A 19,902-nucleotide genomic window follows, 5' to 3' on the forward strand; every position below is an offset into this window, starting at 1 on the left:
AAAAAAAAAAAAAAAAAAGTGAGATGGTAACTTTTACATCATATATATTTTACTGTTATTTTAAGTAAAAAAAAATAGTTCTATTCTTTGAACAAGAAATTTCACTTCTAGGAACCCATTCTAATGACAGAAAAATCCTAAGACACTGAGGGGAAAATGTACAAAGCAGCTCATTGCTACTTTTAGAAACAACTTAAAATGCTCATGGAGAAATTAATAATATGGTGCGTCCGTAGAATAACATGAAAACATTAAAATGATTACAAAGAAGTAAGCAATAAGATGGAAGATGCTTCCAAAATGTTCATTCATCTGACAAATATGAGACTGGGGTTTGGCTCCCTCACGGAAGAAGTTCATTCTGTAGGTGAGGAGGTAAGGTTGAACCTGAGAACAGGACTCTAGCCTGTTCACCAGAGTCTCCCGCGTGGTGCGGAGAAGACACTCAAGATATATTTGTTGACTGGCTAGAAAGGCTAACACCACATACACTAGAAATCTAATTCAGGTGGTTCATAATTTGAAGATGTCTTCATTAAAATTCTACAAAGGCCTTAGATCATCATTAAAACAAGAAAAAAATCATGGTGATCAACAGGGAGAGAAGCAGCTCCTCAGAGGAGACCATGTGTACTCATTTCCAGTGCCTGGAAGGAAAGTCCAGAAGGAGGAGGTGGGTGGGGTTGGCAGAAGGAAACAGAGCTGGGGCAACACCACAGTGGCCAGTGTTCATCCAGTGCCTGCATGGGCAAATGGCCAGGCCTGCAGACCCCAGACAAAAGGAGACCATAGAGCCAGCCATGACAGGAGCGATCACCCTCTCACACCAGGCTTGCTGACCTCTGACCTAAACCTGTAGTTGGGAAATGGTCTAGAGTTGTGTTTTCTTGTATGTTCCAGTGGGGAAATCCAGGACTGGGTAAGGAGCTTCTGCTTGCAAAAGTTATGTCAATTATGTTAATCTTAAATAATGATAATCATATTATGTAGAGTCTACAAGTCTGTGTTCTTTTTGGAATAGCTTTAAATGTAAGTATGGCATGCAATTTTTTTTTTTTTTTAGCTAAACCACTGAAGGCATTTTAAGGGTAACCTTATATAGAAAAAATACATTTACATAATTTTTAACAGTGTGTGGTATCGTAAATACTCCTATCCTAACTTTGTCTTCTATTTCTATGTAGGTATCATCTTTTATCAGGAATTTCTTGGTGCTGCTTTTCTCACCATATTTATATATCTGTTTGGGTGAGTAAATGCCTCAGAGGTAAGGTATGTTAAATTCTATTACTTTTATATAGGATTCTTGGCATTGTACCTGAAGTGTAGAAAATTGGAAATAATGTAAGAATCATCAGTTTCCTAAACTCTTAAAAGAAACATATTTTTCAACTTAACACCCTATATGGGGTTCGGTGTCTTTGGCTTTGTGATTCAGGCCCCCTCTGAGGGGATTTTCAGTTCTAGCCAAAGTCAGGATAAATCCACAGGCCTTGTGGCCACCTCATAGCCTTCTCATACTATATCAGACCTACCACACGCTTGAGAACTTGAGACCTGAAGTCTAGGAGCACGAATGCCTTCTAGATCACCCAAAGTAAAAGGCCAAGGCTGGAATTGAACCTTAGCTTTGGACCTAATAACCTCAGGTTAGTAGTATGCCCATCTTGTGCTAGTGTGCCCAGCTTGAGCCCTCAGAGATTTGGTGGACGTCATTGCTGGCATAGCTGGCAAAGACAGAGCAGAAGCTTAACAATGTCTCACCGGTGTATAGACGCTTCCGTTGGCACCAGCCGGCCCTCTATTAATGCTAAGCTGCTCCTTGACCCTCTGTTCAGTGTGGCCACTGCTGTGCACACTTGAACATCATCTATTTTCAGCGAAGGAAACCATCTATCTTGAGAACTCAATTTCATAAGACATTTGGGTGAGGCCAAGCTTGTGGGGTCTGGAAACTATGACTACTCTTATGGCCAAGGACAACGAGATTTCTTAGAAAATTAAAGAATAAATTGTTTTTTCACTCATGTTGCATGCCAGTAAAGGGCCTGGGCATGCATGGATAGAAAACGAGACCTAGTGTCTACCCAAAGGGTTTAGAGCCTGAATTATTGTCCAGATGGTAAAAACCTGGGGCAGAGATTTATTGGAAGCCGCCCAAGTCTTGGTTCTGGGTATAGATATTATTGGCTGCAGTAATTAAGACAAGTTCTAGGCAACTTACCATGAGAAACAGGATAAACAAAACTGATGGAGTTTATGTCATCATGTAGAATATGGAGCTCAGTTATTTAATACCATATGCTATTTCAGTGTTCCTGTGTTCTTTATTAATATTTTTGTTACAGGTGCTTTCTGTCATTCCTTGGCGTGTTCTTGGTCACAAGAAATCGAGAAAAGGAACATCTGCAGCAGTCTTTTATTGATTTTGGAAATATTCCTGGTAAAATATACATATACCTCCTGCAATTCATAATAGAAAGCTTTATCCTTATACACGAACAATTGCTGGCATTATTTGGGGTGTTAAGTTAATATAAAACATAATTTTTACTCTCAGGAAAAGTACATTTACTGATGAGGCCAAAGGTGATGTTTTCAGTGTAAATGTTGAGCTATGGAATGTCAGTGTTGCACTGAACACTGGGCCTGTGAAAGAACTGACAATGTTTTCTTGATCTAGGGGATTTCTATTTTGGGCTTCCCTAAAGTGTAAGAGGGTAGGGAAAACCGTGCGGACCGGCTGCTTGGATTCCCACTGTGAGGAGAAGCCTTGGAAGGAAGGTTGGAGGACTTGAGCTTAAGCAGCTAAGAAGCGTCATTCCTGGGAGAAATGAGGTGGCCTGGGACATCATCTTCCCCTCCTCCTGCTTCACTCATCCAGACTAAGCCAATATGCATCATCTCTCTGGTTCTCATTTCCGCTGAGAAATAATCCACTCAGTCATGAAGCAGTCTGCTGGGTCCCTACCACCCATCCACCCCCAGCAGTCTCTAGCTTTGCTAGGGATTTGGGGTGACCTGAAGTTTTCCAAGAGTGGAGATGTTACCAGAACTTCCCCCATTCTTCTTCTTCTTCTTCTTCTTCTTTTTTCTTTTTTTTTGGTACCAGGGATCTAACTCAGGGCCTTCTGCAGGCAGCAGCATCACTGAGATAAATCCCCGGCCCGTCTCCCACCATTCTGTTAGCACCATGCCTTGGAAGCAAAAACCATTAAAGTTCCATCCGTAAAACGGAAAGATGATGGCTCTAGGATGTGGATTCCTTGTTCTCTTTGCCATGTGAGCCATCTTATCTGCTAAGAGCACTCAATGCAAGATGGCGTTTGTGACAGGGTGTGCCTTATAGATGGCTTGTTTGTAAATAAAGTTTGTTTGTTTGTTTGTTTGTTTTAACTCTTCCATTTCACAAAGCAAGTGAACTCTTCACATGAAACTCCTGACTGAGCCAACCTGATTTCCACCCCTCACATGTACAGCACATGACCACATTATCAAGCAACATGGAATTCCAAGGGCCTTTTCTTCTTTAATGTTTATCTTTTCTGTTTAGAGGGTGACCACATGGTGTTTTATAAAGGAGTAGAATGAGGCCTAGATTGAACAGAGAGTATTAGGACTTTTTCTTTTGTAAGAGCTCAAAAGATCTTTTCATGTTATTATCTCCACAGGGAAACAAATGTTGGACAAAGTACAACCAGATTCAAATGGCTTATCCTATGGAGCCTTGCCTGATGGAAGTGACTCTACAAAGAGCCAAAGTGGAGAGAAGAAAGAGGTCTAAACTGCCGAGAGGGAGAGCTGTTGGCCTGTTACTCGATACCACCTTTTTCAAAAATTGCACATGTTCAATTTGTGTCAGCAGCTATTTCGTGCTGACATGTGTGAGCATTCGTTTCAGTCCTTCCCCCACTACGGACAATCAGAGCCTCCCTAAGCTTTGACAGTCTAATGTTTGCATGGAATGTAATTCAAAGTGTTCCCCATACCCTGGACCTCTCCCTAGCGATCATCTAACTGGCTAGATCTTAATTACAGCCTGGCTGCTCCTGCAGGAATGTCACACAAAAATGTGCCTTCACAGTTTGCTCGTGGAAAGCATAGGTCGCTGCTCCTTATGTGACTTGTAGAGTATGGTGCTTGGCTTTAAAGAAACACTTAGTCCCACATGCTCAGTCCTGAAAGGTTTGAGAGCTTTTGGTTTTGTTTTGTTTTGTTTTTCTAGCACACCTTTTATGAACCTCCCATATAAAGCTCACCTTCTTATTCCAAAATTAGAATGTCAGGTTACCTTTTTTGAAAACTAACCCTACTAAAATCCTCCTTTGAAAACAAAAGGTCTCTTTAAAATTAAAATTTACAAGCGGACTGAATGATGGTGTGTACCAAAGCTCAAATATGTTGGCTCTTGGACTTTTTAAGCTTAAAAATTGGCAAATTCAAGAAATTGGACTGTACTCACTTCCGCAGCACATCTACTAAGACTGCAACAAATACAGAGAAGATGAGTACGACTTCTGTGCAAGGATGACATGCAGATCCATGAAACATTAAGAAAAAATTAGAGCCAATATTTGTTTCCTAATAAACCTATAGAATGATGACGTTTTCTTCAGTCATATGATCCTATTGTCCCTGAACTGAAAATAAAGAAAAACTTGTGTCCTGCACTTTCAACTGTGATAAAGCTTATAATTAACAGGGGTTTTAACTTTTAACAAAAGTCTCAAAAATTGCAGTTAGATTCGGGTATGTGCGTGTGTGTACGTGGGGAGGGGGCACTACATACCCAGCCTGTTTTTATTTTTGTTTTGAGACAGAGCCTCACTGAGTCACTTGGTGGCCCATCCCGAGCTTGAGTGTGAGGTCCTTCTACCTCAGCCTCCCAGATAGCTGGGATTACAGGCTTGTGCACTATGCCTGGCTTAGGTTCTTAGTGATATTTGCACTACATACTATTTCTTCCCTAAGTCATTGTCTCAAGCTTCATACATTCTTCTAGGAAAGGAGAGTTGCGGTTAGAGAACTAGATTTCAGCCATTTAAATCCGTGGACATAGAACATAGCCCAGCGTCAGGGAGGAGGTCCAAGTGTTCCTGGGCCCCAGCTGGCTTTTCTGCTGCAATTAATCACATGTCTATGCAGAAAACTATACAGTGTTGTCTATTGTCTATAATCTGCCTAATATTTAAATGAGAAAAGAGGAAACCTCTCCTGTAACCAAATAAAAAGCCCTGTCTTTAATGACATTCCAAAACCTTCAGATCACTCCTGACATACCAGTCCAATATTATTCCAGCCACCTTGTCTTGCACTTGTCTAGAGGGCTCAACTCAGAGCTAGTGAGATGGTTGTTTTAACTGCTTTAGTCTTTTAATTTGTTCTTTGTCAACATCTGAACTCCTGGCCAGACTGACCAACTCTGGCCACAAAAGATAGAGATCTGAATTTGTCAGAACATGTGAAAAATAACCTAGAGACCATGTCTGGCTTCTGAGCCCCAGACAGTGATTCCTGCCACCGTGGAAAGTGTATCATCATTCAGATACAATAGTCGTACGGTTGATGGCTTGTTTTGCTGAATGGGTACAGCATGTTGGTGCTAGAAGTCTCCGCTAAGAAATTCATCTGCTTCCTTAAAATACACATTTCTGGTGAATCTTGAAACCATTTTCAAAGACTGGGAAACATTTAAATAGTTGTACCTAAAGTAGGACCACATATATCACTAGAGTGTGTAGTTTTGAGCAGTGTAGAATTTTACACACACACACACACACACACACACACACACACACACCACAGCACAACATCAGTACTTCAGTGGCCACCAGCATTTTCCTCTATTAAAAGTTCTGAGACATGACCTTGACTTATGCAACCTAGTAATGCTTTAGAGATCCAGGTTATGTATATATATAAAATACATACAGACCTGATTTTACTTTCCATGTTGCTGCCTCAAAGTAAGGTGAATAGTAGGGGGTTTTATTTACTGGCTTGTGGGATCTTTAATGCATGACAACAACCAAAGCTAGCCCAATTCCTCTCCTGGCGTTGTTAGCTGGGGACTCTCAGCCAACATTTGGCTCCTCCAACTATTTGTCTAGACCATGGGTTGGCAAACTTTTTCAGTAAAAACTCAGTAAATGTTTTGGGGTTGTTCGTCCATACAATGTCTAACTATTCGATTCTGCCCATGTGCACAAAAACAGCCATAGACTATATGTAAACAAATGAGCATGGTTGTACTCTAGGAGAGCTTTATTTACAAAAATGGGCCAGTCCTTGAGCTATCGTTTGCCAGCTCATCTAGAATCTTCTACTCTTGCTCTGCAACTGTTTTTCCATTTCTCAGGTATTGAAGAGTTTGGAAATGGCAGTTCCTGTCAAACAAGATATGAAGGGAATGTGGAATTATGTCGTGATATTTACACTGGGAATTTTTGCTTACATAAGACATAAATGGAAATGATGGGTTTATTCTCAGAGTCCAAGTTTCTCTCTTTGTCAGTCATTTGATGAACCCCGCTAACTGTATGAGAAGAGCCTCTCCAACTCTACACTCTGACCTGACGACAGTTTTGGAAATTACCTCTTTAAATGAAAGCAAAAGTCTACCACCTGATGGGTTTTTTTTAGTTTAGATGTTTGCTTGCCCTATCACTGTAATACTTTCATTACTAGAATCCCTTGAAAACTAATACAATAAAAAATTCCTCAAGCAGTGACTCAGAAAACTTCACACACACACACACACACACACACACACACACACACACACACACAGCCCTGGAGATCCTGTTATGTGGCAGAGAAAGAAAAGGAAAAGACAGACTTCATCGATTAGTGCAATTTCAGTACAATTAAAGAGTAATGGTGATAATGTGTAAGTTTGGCTCCAGAGGAAGCAGGTGCAACAGCGGGCATGACTCAGATGAATGCAAACACAGAGCTGAGTTCCCGGAGCCAGGAGCCCCCTGTGCACTCCTTGTTTCCAAGCACACAGTGCATCCAAGGCTGGCGAGTGCACACACACAGCCACTCCAAGCTCCGCCTCATGCTTGCCAATTGAACAGTAATATGATGGACACAAATACGGCAGTTACTAAATGAGCCCTCCCAACACCCTTCCAGACTGCTTTACGTAAACTCCATGGCTGGCTATTGAGACATCCTTGAACTAGAGCAGCTGAAAACCTAATGCATGTGTTTGGCACCAGTGGATTCAAGTGCTTCAGGGGGGTGGCTAGATAAACACCACACATTTTGAGCTATTAGAACAAGGTCTCAAAATTGAACCCAACATGATTGTGTGGGGAATTTTGAGGCTGCTTCTAATCGTTAGACTCATCAACAGTCTGGCTCTTATTATGGCCATCTTGAAGTAAAAAATTAAATAAAATTCCACACAAACACAGTTTCCACGCAAATACAGACCAGTCTCGGACTATTAAGCATGGTGTTTTAGCAATTGTGGTGAATGCAAGGAAGAGCCTTCCTACCCAGGAATGCTTGAGTTTGTCCCCTTTTCTCACCAGCCTGAGGGTGCCACACAACACGCTGTCCTGTGCCAGGAGTACAAATCAGTTACAGGAACTGTGGCTCAATGAAGGAAACATTTTTTGTTGTTAGAAAGAGAGGAAACTCCCTCCTTTGACACAGGTCCTTATTGAGAATTAATGAGTCTCAACCACAACGTAAAAGAGGAATATCAATGCCAGTATCAAGTATATGTGAAGTTTCGGGGTGCACCCAGCTGGGCCAGGCATTGCCAAGAGTCTCACAGAGTTCCAGGCAAGAAGCAAGATAGTCACTGTGTTCCAGGAAAGAATCTCCTTCCCAGGGAGTTGGCAAGTACGTAACCAAGAAGGAGCCAGTCCATCCCTGATGGGCCCAGTTTGCATGGACCAAAGCCACTTAGCACATTTGAGCTGCTGCTGTCCAGACGTGAGCCAGTCCTTCCAGCACGCAGCCTTTTTCTTCATGGTTCTAATTTGAAAACCAACCTCAGAAATGTTCTGAGGTTTGGGCTCTACCTCTTCTGTCCAAAGCACCTCATCTAAGCCTTCTCTATTCCATGCATGAACAAGGAGATGAATTGGTTCAAAAACTCTTGATCCAGGGACCCAAATCTTAGGATATTTGCCTGATTGTAGGCTACTCACCCAATTTCCAAACTTAGCAAAGATTCATGAATTTACTCAAAACATAATTGACCACCTACTGTTGTTTTTGCTTTTGTATTCTTGGTTTTTTGAGACAGGGTCTCACTATGTAGTTGGGACTGACCTGGAACTCACTATGTAGCCCAGGCTGGTCTCGAGCTCACAGTGATCCTCCTGCCTCAGCCTCCCGAGTGCTGGGATTACAGGTGTGCGCCACCACACCCGGCGATAACCTATTGTTTTTAATGTAATACTTGGTGTTTTGTAAAGAACAGTTTTAGTTTTGTTTCTGCACAATTGATTAGAAGGTTCCCATATATTCGCTACCCCCAGACTTTCCTTCCTACTCCCATTATCAAAATCCCCCCATGAGAACGGTACATTTGGTACAATTATTTGTCAGTGTAGGTAACTACACTGACACACCACTGTCATTCAAAATCCCTCATTTACATTAGAGTGCACTTTTGGTGCTGTACATTGTAATGTGCACTGGTACGTATCCACCATTAGAGTTTCATTCACAATAGTTTTTTCTTTTCCTCATGGAGTTTATTAGCACATTTTAGGTGTACAGTACAGTTACATTTATTATTGGGATCTTGTACCTCTACATGACAGGTCTTGGTTCTCATTTTTTCCCCTTGTCCCTGCCCTCCCTTCAAACCCTCCTTCCTCCCCCTTTACAAGCACTTTATTTCCATGTTTTCATTTTCTCATATTTTTCTTTTCCCTTATTCCCTTTCCCCTACCCCTCCCACTATCCCTACACCTTTAGCCCCTTTCTTCCTATTTCCCATTATCAATTATCTCATTAGGATCTTATGTACTATTATAGTTTTTCACACCAGAGAAACTATTCGGTATTTACACGTGTGACTTATTTACTTCACTTAAGAGTATATCCTCAATAGGTATCCATTTTCCTATGAATGAATCTAATTTCTCATTCTCTATGGCTGAGTATTATTCCATTTTATAGGAAAACCACATCTTCTTTATCCAGTTTCCAACTGATGGGCAAATGAGCTGTTTCCAAGTCCTAGCTATTACAAACTGTGCCACTATAAACAGAGGTGTGCATATATCACTGTGATATGATTCTTTTCATTCTTTTGGAAAGATACCCAACAGACAGATAGCTGGGTCAAATGGAACCTCTAGTCCCAGCTCTTTGAGGTATCTCCATATTGATTTCCACAGTGGTTGCACCAGTCTGCACTCCCACCAACAATGGAGAAGGGTTCCTTTCTCCCCACAACCTCGCCAACATTTGTTATTGTGTGATTTCTTGATAGCAGCCATTCTTTGTGGGGAGAGGTGGAATCTCAGTGTTGTTTTAATCTGCATCTCTTGAATGACCAGTGATGTGGAACATTTTTTCATATATTTACTTGCTGCTTTTACTTCTTTGTCTGATAAATGTCTGTTCATTTCAGATGCCCATTTTTTAATTGGGTCCTTATATTTGAGGGGGATGATTGTTTTGAGTTCTTTATATATTCTAGATAATAGTCCTTTATCTGAGGAGCAGCTGGTAAAAAAATTTTCCCACATTGTAGGCTGTCTCTTAGCTCTGTTGATGGTTTCTTCTGCAGTACAGAAGCTTTTTAATAAGATGAGATCCCAGTTGTTGATTCTTTCTGCTAGTTCCCGTGCTACTGAGGATTTGTTCATAAAATCTTTTCCTATGCCAATGTCTTCAAGAGTTCTGCCTAATTTATCTTCCAGCAAGTTTAGTGTTTCTGTTTTAATATTTAGATCTTTAATCCACTTGGACTTTAATTTAGTGCATGGTGAAAGATAAAGGTCCAGTTTTAATCTCTGACAGGTTGAGATCCAGTTTTTCCAATACCATTTTTTTTTCTTTTTTATTGAGGTTATTGGTACAATCTAGGTATACAAATACAGTTACATTCATCATTGGGATTCTGTACCTTTACATAATAGGTCTTGATTCTCATTTTTCTCCTTGTCCCTGCCTTCCCTTCACCCCCTCCTCCCCTCCCCATTTACAAACACTTTATTTCCATTTTTTCAGTTTCTCATATTTTTTTCCTCTCCCTTATTACCTTTCCCCCACCCTTCCCACTTTCCTTACACCTTTAGCCCTTTACTTCCTATTTCACATTATTAATTGTCTCATTAGGATCCTGTGTACTATTATAGTTTTTCACACCAAAGAAACTATTCGGTATTTCAGTTAAAGAAATCTCTGTATGAACATTAAAAATAGGGAATCCTAAAATAAAACTAAAAAGGAAAGTAAAAGAGAAAAGGCAATGATGTAACATCAAAATAATCCTTAATTCTGGAGATGAAAATGGTCCCTGAACATATTTAAATTGCTTCTCGCTCTTATAGTCTTATCTTATTCTTTTTTCATTATTTAGAGAATACTTTATTAGTTTCTGTAATCAAACCCACGTAGATATGACCTTACATATTTAGTACGATGTGTTACCCCTGTACACATGGAAAAAAAATAATAAATTAACATTTCTAGACCAATATGGTTGTCCATTTCTGTACAATGCCAAGTCTACACAGTAAATTGGGATGACTTTTTCCAAAGTCCAACACCATTTATTAAAGAGGCTATCTTTCCTCCAGTGGGGATGGTCAGCTCCTTTGTCAAAGATGATGTAGCTGAGTAAATCTGGAGTTGTTTTTATGTCTTCCAATCTGTTCCACTGATCCTCATATCTGTTTCTTTGCCGGTACCATGCTGTTTTTATCACAGTGGCTCTGTAGTACAGTTTCAAATTGGGAATTGTTATACCTGCTGCCATGTCTCTGTTGCCTAGGATGGCTTTTGCTATTCTAGGTCTGTTATGGTTCCAAATGAAATTTTGGATTCTTTTTTCTAGTTCTTCATGCACAGTAGTTTTATTGCCCTAAAAATCTTGTGTTCTGTCTATCCATCGCTCTTTCAACCCAAACCTTGGTATTTTTACTGTCTCCAAAGTTTTGTTCTTCCCAGAATGTCATAAAGTTGGAATGATGCAGTGTGCAGCCTTTTTTAGCCTGGCTTCTTTCATTTAGTTATTTGCATTTAACTTCCCTCAGCGTCTTCTCATGACAGTTCATTTCTGTTTAGTGCAGAATAATTTTCCACTAAAGTGGATTCACCACCATTTTTTTATCCATTCATCTACTGAAGGACATCTTGGTTGTTTCCAAGTTTTGACTATGTATGGTTATTACAGATATAAAACGGATTTGATTTTTTCTTTCTTTCTTTTTTTTTTTGGTGCTGGGAATCAACAGATATAAAATGAGTTAGAAATGAAGACCAGTTCCGTAGGAGCTACTGTCCAATCAGAGAAACAATGGCAGTCATTTACTGAGCCCTTACTATGTGCCAGGCGAAATACTTAGGGTTTTGCTTCAGGTACTTTTTAAATTCTTACAATGACCCTTATCAGGAAGATTCTTATTGCCACTTTACATATTATAAAATGAGGACAAGAGAAAGGGCAGTGACTAGGGTAGGGTAAGTCAAGAGAGATACCTATGACTGAAAATGTAAGAAAACTCATGGAAGTCCTACTTTCAGGTGGTGAGAGGGCCATCCCCGCACTTGCCAGGCCGTGCACATGAGTAACTCCAGCATCTCGTGTTTGAGCAGTCTCACTTTGTCCTGGCCCTGGTGAGAGAGGCGAAGTGAGTCTGCTGTACCATTCAGCTGCCAAGTGGCACAACTGGAATATGAACACCGGACGTCGGACTCTTATCCATCCTCTTACCAGTGCGCCAAAGTACCTATGCTGCGTCATAAAATATCAAAAGTGCCTTAAGAAACCTGAACAAAGGACATGGGAACAGAGAGGAGATAAAGGTCACTTTAGGATACGATAGCATTTTCAGAGGAATTGGGACTGCTTTGGGTTATGTGGTGGCCCCTGAATAGATATGTTCACCTCCTAAGCCTGAAGATAGGTGAGTGTGCCCCTATTTGAGAAACAGTTCTTTTGCAAAAATAAAGGTTCTTGAGCTGCAATCAGCCTGGGTTACCTGGCGAAATCCAATAAATGTCCTTTTAAAAGGCAGAAGAGGCTGGGGATTTAGTTCAGTGGTTCGGTGGCCTGCCTTGCAAGCGCAAAGACCCGAGTTCAATCCCCGGTACCAAAAAATAAAATAAAATAAAAGGCAGAAGAGGCTGGGGATTTAGTTCAGTGGTTCGGTGGCCTGCCTTGCAAGCGCAAAGACCCGAGTTCAATCCCCGGTACCAAAAAATAAAATAAAATAAAAGGCAGAAGAGGGGAAGATTAGGCACGGAGAGTGCCCTGTGAAGACAGAGGCAGAGACGGGAGTCCTGAACCCACAAGATGAGGAATGCATGGAGCCATCCCATGCAAAGACTTGGGAAGGATTCTCCCCTTCAGAACCTTCAGAGGGAGCACTGCCCTGCCAACACCTTGATTTTGGACTTTTGGCCTCCAGAAGAGAATAGGTTCTTCTTAAATATTGCAGCAACCTAATATGGCACAAGGGTGGGGCTGGTGTTTAAAGCACATGGAGAATCTGAACATAGGAGAAAGACTCAGGGGCAGAGGAGAAACTGAGTAATCGCTTTCAGTAATAGAGTAATGGACTTGATAACCCAACACCTGTGAAAGGGGTTCACATAAAAAGGAAGACAAGGGCCAGGGACTTAGCTCAGTGGTTCCACCGCCTGCCTCTCAAGCGCAAGGTCCCGAGTTCAATCCCCAGTACCAAAAAAGAAAAAGAAAAAAGACAGACAACTCAATCAGCCCAAAAAGGCAACTCGGATGGCCTTCCGTGTCAACTCCAGTATTGTCTGAGAGTTTGGACTTGATTGGGGAAGGAAACCATGACATTTACTTCATGGTAAATGAAGACATAAAGGACATGGTCAGTATTTTTTCAGAAACTCATCTAGTAGAATTTAATGACATTTCCTCTGTATCTTACATCCATAGTCATATCCTATGGACATAAGATAGCATGACAAGTGTTCAAGAAATAAGAACTGGACTCGAGGTGTCCATTGGTGACCCATTGTGTCCTACCAGGAATGACCAAATGTAGCTGGCTATAGCCTCTGAGATGGCACAGCTTGGGCAAAACAGCTCTGCCCAGAGAGGATGGTTTGGACCAACCAGAGCTTGAACTGGGAAACAGGGCACAGTCAGGGAGTGAGGCATGGGTATAATCACTACTGCAGGATTCCTAGACAGGAATGAAGAGGGGAAGGATCAAGAAAGAGCCCCCAAGCAGGCCAAGGATTTGGGTTAACTCAAGTTACAGGGAAAAGGGTATCACGAGCACCAAAGCACTAAGAACTGAGCCTGTCAGCAGAGGAAGCAGAAGGAAGAAAGTAAATCCAGCAAGAAAAGCAGCGACAGGGCAGGAGAGGGCGCTGTGGTTAGAGCCAGCTTCAACCTGGGATGTGTCACCTCCCTCAGCAAGATGCCTGCTGACAGGAACACCAGCCCCTGAGACACAGTTCCTGGTCAACAGAAGGGTCCCATTCTCACAGGGTTCACTGTGAGCAAAAGACAGTAATCACACAGGGCTTCTGCCACCATAAAGGGAAGGGATGAGGGCCCTTGAGAGACACTTCGTGACCAGGAGAACATTCTTTCAAACTACAGGGCAGAACTGCTCAACGTGCATCCATAATGGGAAGGGAATCGTCTTCAGGTGGGAGATGGAAGAGGGTGAGCCCAAGAAAATGAGAGAGGTCCCTGGAAAAGCCTAGGCTTAATTTTTTTTTTTTAACTAGGGATCAAACTCGGGGCCTTGAACTTTCAAGGGAGGCAGCGGAATCCCTGAGCTTATCCCCAGCAGACTAGGCTTAATCTTAATGAGCATGGCAACTTCAGTTGTTAAAGATGATCCTGATGTGTGGTCAACCAATGAAGGCCTAGGCATGGTCGAGGGAGAAAGGGGGCAGAGAAGAGGGAGCTGGACATAGAACGGGAAGCCCAATCCCAACAGCAGGAAACACCCAGGGTGCTACACAAACAAGCCCTGGGGATGCCTCTCTCATCAGCCCTGTCCGCCAGGTAGCGTGAATCTGAGCAGGTGGGTCTCATGGGGAACCAGAAAAAGGGACTGAGCAGGGGCCAGAAGAGACACTCCCAGCAGGGCACATCCCTCGGTCTCTTGCTAGAACTTCCTGCCCAAGTCGGGCTACACATCTGCCTTGGGAGCAGGGCGGACACCCAGGAGCCTGGCCTTCCACAGTCATCTGCCTCCCTTGACACGGGGGTCTCACAGGGGCAGCCTGGGACACCATCCTGCTGAGGAACCCGCAGAGGAGGATGCAAAGCTGTCTTCTGGGGCACAGGGTGGCCTGGCTGGCTGTTCCTCGACCCTCTTTAAAGCGAACCACCTGTTTCCTGCCGAGCTCAGGCCCTGGCCATCCCAGGGCTCCGCAAAAGAGAGCGTGTCCAAGCCGCGGCTGAGGAATGACGGCTTTGGCACTGCCTCCGGGGATATTTGTTGTTCACTAAGGAGTTTTGTGGAATCCAGACTCATTTTCCACTGAAACAAGGGAAAGTAAAGACAGCACCAAATAAAAATAGCTTCCTGGTGCTTCCTGTTTACTCTGCTCTGCTGGACAGCAGGCAGAAAGCCCCTCTCCAAAGAACATGGAAAGCCAGGATTTTTCCCTTCAAGGTTGCTGCTTCCTTTCCTCTAGTTCCATGTGAGCGTATTTTGGAGTCTGCTGGGTTAATTCCCTCATCTCCTTTTCACCTCCAGTGACCCCCCCCCATTACCTCATCTTCAAAATAGAGATAATTATGTCTGGCCTTCGGAGCCTCGGAAGATGTAGGAGAGAGCAGGTGACACTACGCAAAAGGGACCAAGGAAAGAGGCATCGTGTCCTGGCACCAAGAGTTCAAGTTCTTCTTCAGAGTATTCTGACGAACAAGAGATCAGGGTTGACAGCAAAGACCCAGGTGACGAGGCAGGAAAGGACTGCCCAGACGTCAGGCCGAAACACATGCGTGATGGGAAGGCTTTTCTTAAAACCGCCGGGATGTCAAGCTCGTTCGGCGAGAAGTTCCGACTGACGAACCCGCCACTCTTGGGTGGGCCACGTGCGACAGGTCTCTGCTCAAACTGGAATTTGGCCCCTTCTGTCGGCCCACGTGCTAAACGTGCTGCCTCCGTCCAAAAGCAATGAACGCAGCTTCGCTTTTCTGACTGATTTTCTGCACTACAACAATAAAGTTAATAATGGGAAAAACATTTATCCCATGGCCGGGAAAGCTCTAAGCAAGCAGAGTACTGGATCTACAGTCTATCAACAGAAAATTGCTGTAAGCAACCCAAAGCTTGTTAGCTGATTTTTAATGAATGATTGGAACAGTGAAGCAGATTTATTTAATTTTCATAATTTAAAAATTGACAATTACATAAATATCTTTCTAAACCCATCAGGATGAAAATCATCCTGTTCTTGACAGGAAGAGAAGTGAAATCACTAAAAAGCCAAACCAACACACTACTGCAGGGAACTGTCGAGGCTTGGATGCCCCCACAGAAAGACACATGGGTCCCTAACGCCCACTACCTCAGAATGACACCTGACTTGGAAATGTGGCTCCACAGAGGCAACCAAGTCCAAAATGAGGTCATTAGGAGGAGCCCGAGCCCGGTACTGCTGTGTCCTCAGAGCAAGAAGACATGGGAGGCAGACACCATAGACCAAAGGCCATACCAGGCAAATGCCATCAAAAGCCAAGGAGAGGCATAGAACTTGTCCCCTGGAGGCCTCAGCAGGAACCAACCCCAACGTACCCTAATTTTAGAACTTAGGCTCCAGGCTGTGAAATGATAAATTCTTCCACCTGGGCTGTGGTTCTTGATCGCACCACATGGAGCAAACTAACACAAGGGCTTTTGTCTCCCTTGGCTCCCAGTAGCTGTGAGGCATGATGTTGGGCACTGATACTCCCAGCACATCTGCAGTGAAGTCTTGGTCCCCTCTAAATTATCCATGAGGATTTGGGTCAACTGCTTCCAAACTCCTGCTAATGTTGCTATGGTGACCTCCTCCTGGGAATCACAAATATTCTGAATAGCAGCCAGAAGAGTGAATCCTTTCCCTGAAAGTTTTCAGGTTCCCAGAAGATCCAAAGGACTCACTGTCTATGACAGCTATAGATTTACAAATGCGTTTCTTGGGCTGGAGATTTAGCTCAGTGGTTCCGCCGCCTGCCTTGCAAGCGCAAAGACCCGAGTTCGATCCCCAGTACCAAAAAAAAAAAAAAAAAAATGCATTTCTTAAACGATACAACCTCAGGGTCCAAACTACTCCGTGGTCCATGGGCTGCAGGAAGGAGGCTACGGGAGTGGGTGTGGAAACACCGTCTCACCGTTCATCTCCGCCAGAGCTCTTGGGGAGAAGGTGGATTATCAGTGAGCAGTCGTACTTTGAAAGGAATCGTTTCTTCTGAGCAGTAGGGCTCAACAGTGAGCTTGCAATATTTCGTAAGCCATGTTGTAAACAGATGTGCTGTCATCTGTGCTGCTCCATTTATAGAGCACGGGCTGAGTGGGTTCAGTGCAATTGTTCAGGGCCCATGCAGTTTGGGGACAGTCAGTGAGCACTGCTTTAACTTAGTCACCAGCTGCGTGTGCTCCCACCAGGAAAGTCACCCTGACCTATGAAGCTCTGAAGCTGGGAATTGACTTCTCTTCTCTAGCTCTGAAGTCCCGATGGCATCGTCTTCCAATACAAGGCTGTTTGGTCTACACTGCGAATATGTTGTGCGGTAAAACCACCTTCATCCTGATCTTCCGAGTGACTCACTACAGCTTCCCAAACAGCCCTTACTGCCTTTTTATGCTATGGAGACAGCTTCTTTCCTTCGACTTCGGGAACTCTCTTAGTTATTTCCTCATTGCTAGGACAAAATATCCAAGGTCCACGATTTAAAGGAGGAGAGGCTCCTTTTGGCTCACATTTCAGTCCATAGTTGGCTGGCTCCGTGGGAGGGTAGCATGGCAGAGGGGCCGGGCCAGGGAGAGCCAGCTGCTCGTGGCACAGCAGATAGGAGACAGAGAGAGATGGAGCGAGGAGCCAGGGAAGAAAAGAAACCCTCCCAGGCCACGGCCCCAGCGACCCAAGTCTTCCACCCAGACCCCACCTGCTAAGAACAGCAAGTCAGCTGTAAGCCCCTACGATCCAGCCACCTTCCAGACGCCCCACCTATGAGCGCATGAGGCTCGTGGGGACATTTCGACATAAACCATAACAAGAACCACCCCAGCTGGCTCCAAAATTTCTTCTCACTCTTCTCGGATTTCATAGAACTGAAGAGTTAGGGTCTCACCGTGGATAAGGCTTAAAGAGATATTGTCATTTATATCTTTACTCTTAGTTTCCTTCCAGAGCTTTCCCTCTGAGAATTGACAGGAAACTAGAAAGCAGGCTTTTAGGGTTGGAGAAGGGAATCAGAAGGAGGGAGGAGGAAAGGGATAGGGGATTCATGGGGATGAAAGTAATTAAAATACATCATATGCCTGTACCAATATAGCAAAATAAATCCTATTATTCTGTATTAGTAATATTGACCAATTAAAAATTTTTGCAGCTGGGTATGATGGTGCACACCCATAATCCCAGCACTTGTGAAGCTGAGGCAGGAGGATCGCTTCTAGTTTGAGACCAGCTGAAGCCACATAGTGAGTTCAAGGCCAGTCTGAACTACATAGTGAGACCCTGTCTCAAAAAACAAAATAAAAATTAAAAGTAAAATTAAAATTTTTTAAAAACTTTTCTGTGGGAGGTCTTTTGTTAATTGGTGCATATTACAGCGATATATACATACCTATGTTTATAGCAGCACAATTCATAATAGCTAAATCTTGGAAGAATGTTATATGTCCATCAGCAGATGACTGGATAAAGGAAAAGTAGTGTTAATTCGCACTCTGATGTAAAGGATAAACTTGAGTCATTTGTAGGAAAATGGATGCACCTTGGGACCATAACATTAAAATAAATCAGACACACAAGCTTAAATATCTCCTGGTTTCCCTTATATAAGAAACCCAATATATATATAAAGAGCAACATAAAAGATAGATATTGGGAAGTAGAGAGAAATTTTTTTTGAAATGGGAAAGGGATTAAGAGATGGGGGAAGGAAAAGAGGAGAGGAGGAAGGGGCTGAAAAAATAATTGAGAAGTTCTGCACCTGTACCACCTCCCCACAAGGAACGCAATCCTACGAACTGCAAACATGTGCTAATGAAAAATAAACACTGGGGAAAAAGAGGGTCACTTTTGCATTCCCAACAACTTGGCTAAGTACGAGAGGCCTCGCTTTTGGCCCGGCCCAGCTTTGGGGATGCCTTCCTCACTAAGCTTGCTGTTAGCTTTGGATTGCAAGGGAAAAACGTACCGCTCCTTTCACTTGAACCCTTGGAAGCTCACTGTGGGGTGACTGATTGGCCTGATTTCAATGCTGCTGTGTCGCAGGGTCTAGGAGGCCAGGAGAGGCAGAGAGAGGGAGAACGGCCAGTCAGGGGAGCCATCAGGACACACGTGGCATTTGTGGGTATGTGGGCGCCGCTCATATTTATTTGGCACCCCAAATAAATACAACAGTAACATCGAAGATCGTTGCTTGCAAGTCGTCCTGGCAGGTCTAATAATGATGAAGTCTGAAGTACTGTAAAAATTACTCAACTGTGACAAAGACACGAAACGAGTACATTCAGGGTTGCCGCAAGCCTTTGACTTATTAAAAACAGCATCTGTGCAGCATAATGAAGCAAAGCGAACTATGAGGTAGCTTGTAAATATTTGTTACATAAATGAATCTCTAAGCTCCAGGAACACACAGCTATGACAGTCACTAGGTTCCCAAACCAAGCTTCTCTTTTATTTTTATTTTTTTAAGCATAACTGCCTGGTTTCTGGGCTGCTCTTCCCTTTGCTGCCATGGAAACCAACAGCCCAGGGACAGGTTGCTTTTCAGCAAGTCAGGCAGTCTGCACCCCAACCCACAGAACACATGGACGCACACCCCAGGCCTCCACAGCCTACACACAGGCTCGGCCAGTCAGCTGAGGAGCTAGAAGGCAAATGGCCTGGGGTCAGTGCCGTCCCAGCTCAGCCGAGCCAGGGATCTCCCCGGGGCTCATGCAGCACACAGCGGGGGCTCCTCAGAGTCTCCCTGCCATACGTGTGCCCACACAGACCACACTTTCTGTTCTCAGGAGGCTCTCACCAGGATGTTCCCAGAGCCTCCCGCGCGCACCGCTTTCTCTATCCCCAGTAACAGCAGGCACTCACGGCGTACCTCCTGAGAAGGAGCCCCACGGCATGCTTCCTCTGCAGTCCTGCTGGCACCGCAAAGTCAGTTACCACTGCCCATTTCACAGCCAGGGCCACTGAGGCCCAAGGAGACGAGGCACCTTGCCTTGGGTCACAGAGCGGGGAGGGGGGGCACAGGGACTTCACACGCTCCTCTGCCCACTGATCTCAGCCCTGTGCCAGAGGGTGACAGGGGGCGGTTGTGGGGGGTGAGGGAGGGAGCAGGCACCGGCGTAGAAGCCCTGGACTCTGCACTTCACAGGCGCATACACACCGCGCACATGCAGACCCGCGGCACGACTGTGGAGCACTGGGACGCCAGAGTCAGTTTCTGAAGGAGGCTGAGCTCTGTGGCCTCTCTGGAGGTCTTTAAAAAAAAACAACAACAAATAAAAGATAATCCCATCTCTCTGGAATGACGTAGGT

At 43.8% G+C, this 19,902-nt stretch overlaps 1 protein-coding gene and 1 non-coding gene across 2 annotated transcripts in view; both read left to right on the forward strand.

Moving 5' to 3' along the window:
• Nipal2 (NIPA like domain containing 2) overlaps positions 1 to 4,664 on the forward strand; it is a 64,827-nt gene extending 60,163 nt beyond the window's left edge. Inside the window, exons 10-12 of the mRNA XM_010619570.2 lie at positions 1,185 to 1,248; positions 2,349 to 2,443; positions 3,672 to 4,664. Coding sequence (XP_010617872.1) covers positions 1,185 to 1,248; positions 2,349 to 2,443; positions 3,672 to 3,784 — 272 coding nt within the window. The 3' untranslated portion in view covers positions 3,785 to 4,664. The remainder of the gene's footprint in view (positions 1 to 1,184; positions 1,249 to 2,348; positions 2,444 to 3,671) is intronic.
• LOC117285050 lies at positions 4,455 to 4,562 on the forward strand. Its single transcript, XR_004516064.1, has one exon. It is a non-coding gene; the product is annotated as a U6 spliceosomal RNA (small nuclear RNA).
• Positions 4,665 to 19,902: the final 15,238 nt, after the last annotated feature.

Source organism: Fukomys damarensis, unplaced genomic scaffold (genome assembly GCF_012274545.1).
Source record: "Fukomys damarensis isolate Sample0158 unplaced genomic scaffold, DMR_v1.0_HiC HiC_scaffold_5, whole genome shotgun sequence".
Taxonomy (NCBI): Eukaryota; Metazoa; Chordata; class Mammalia; order Rodentia; family Bathyergidae; genus Fukomys; species Fukomys damarensis.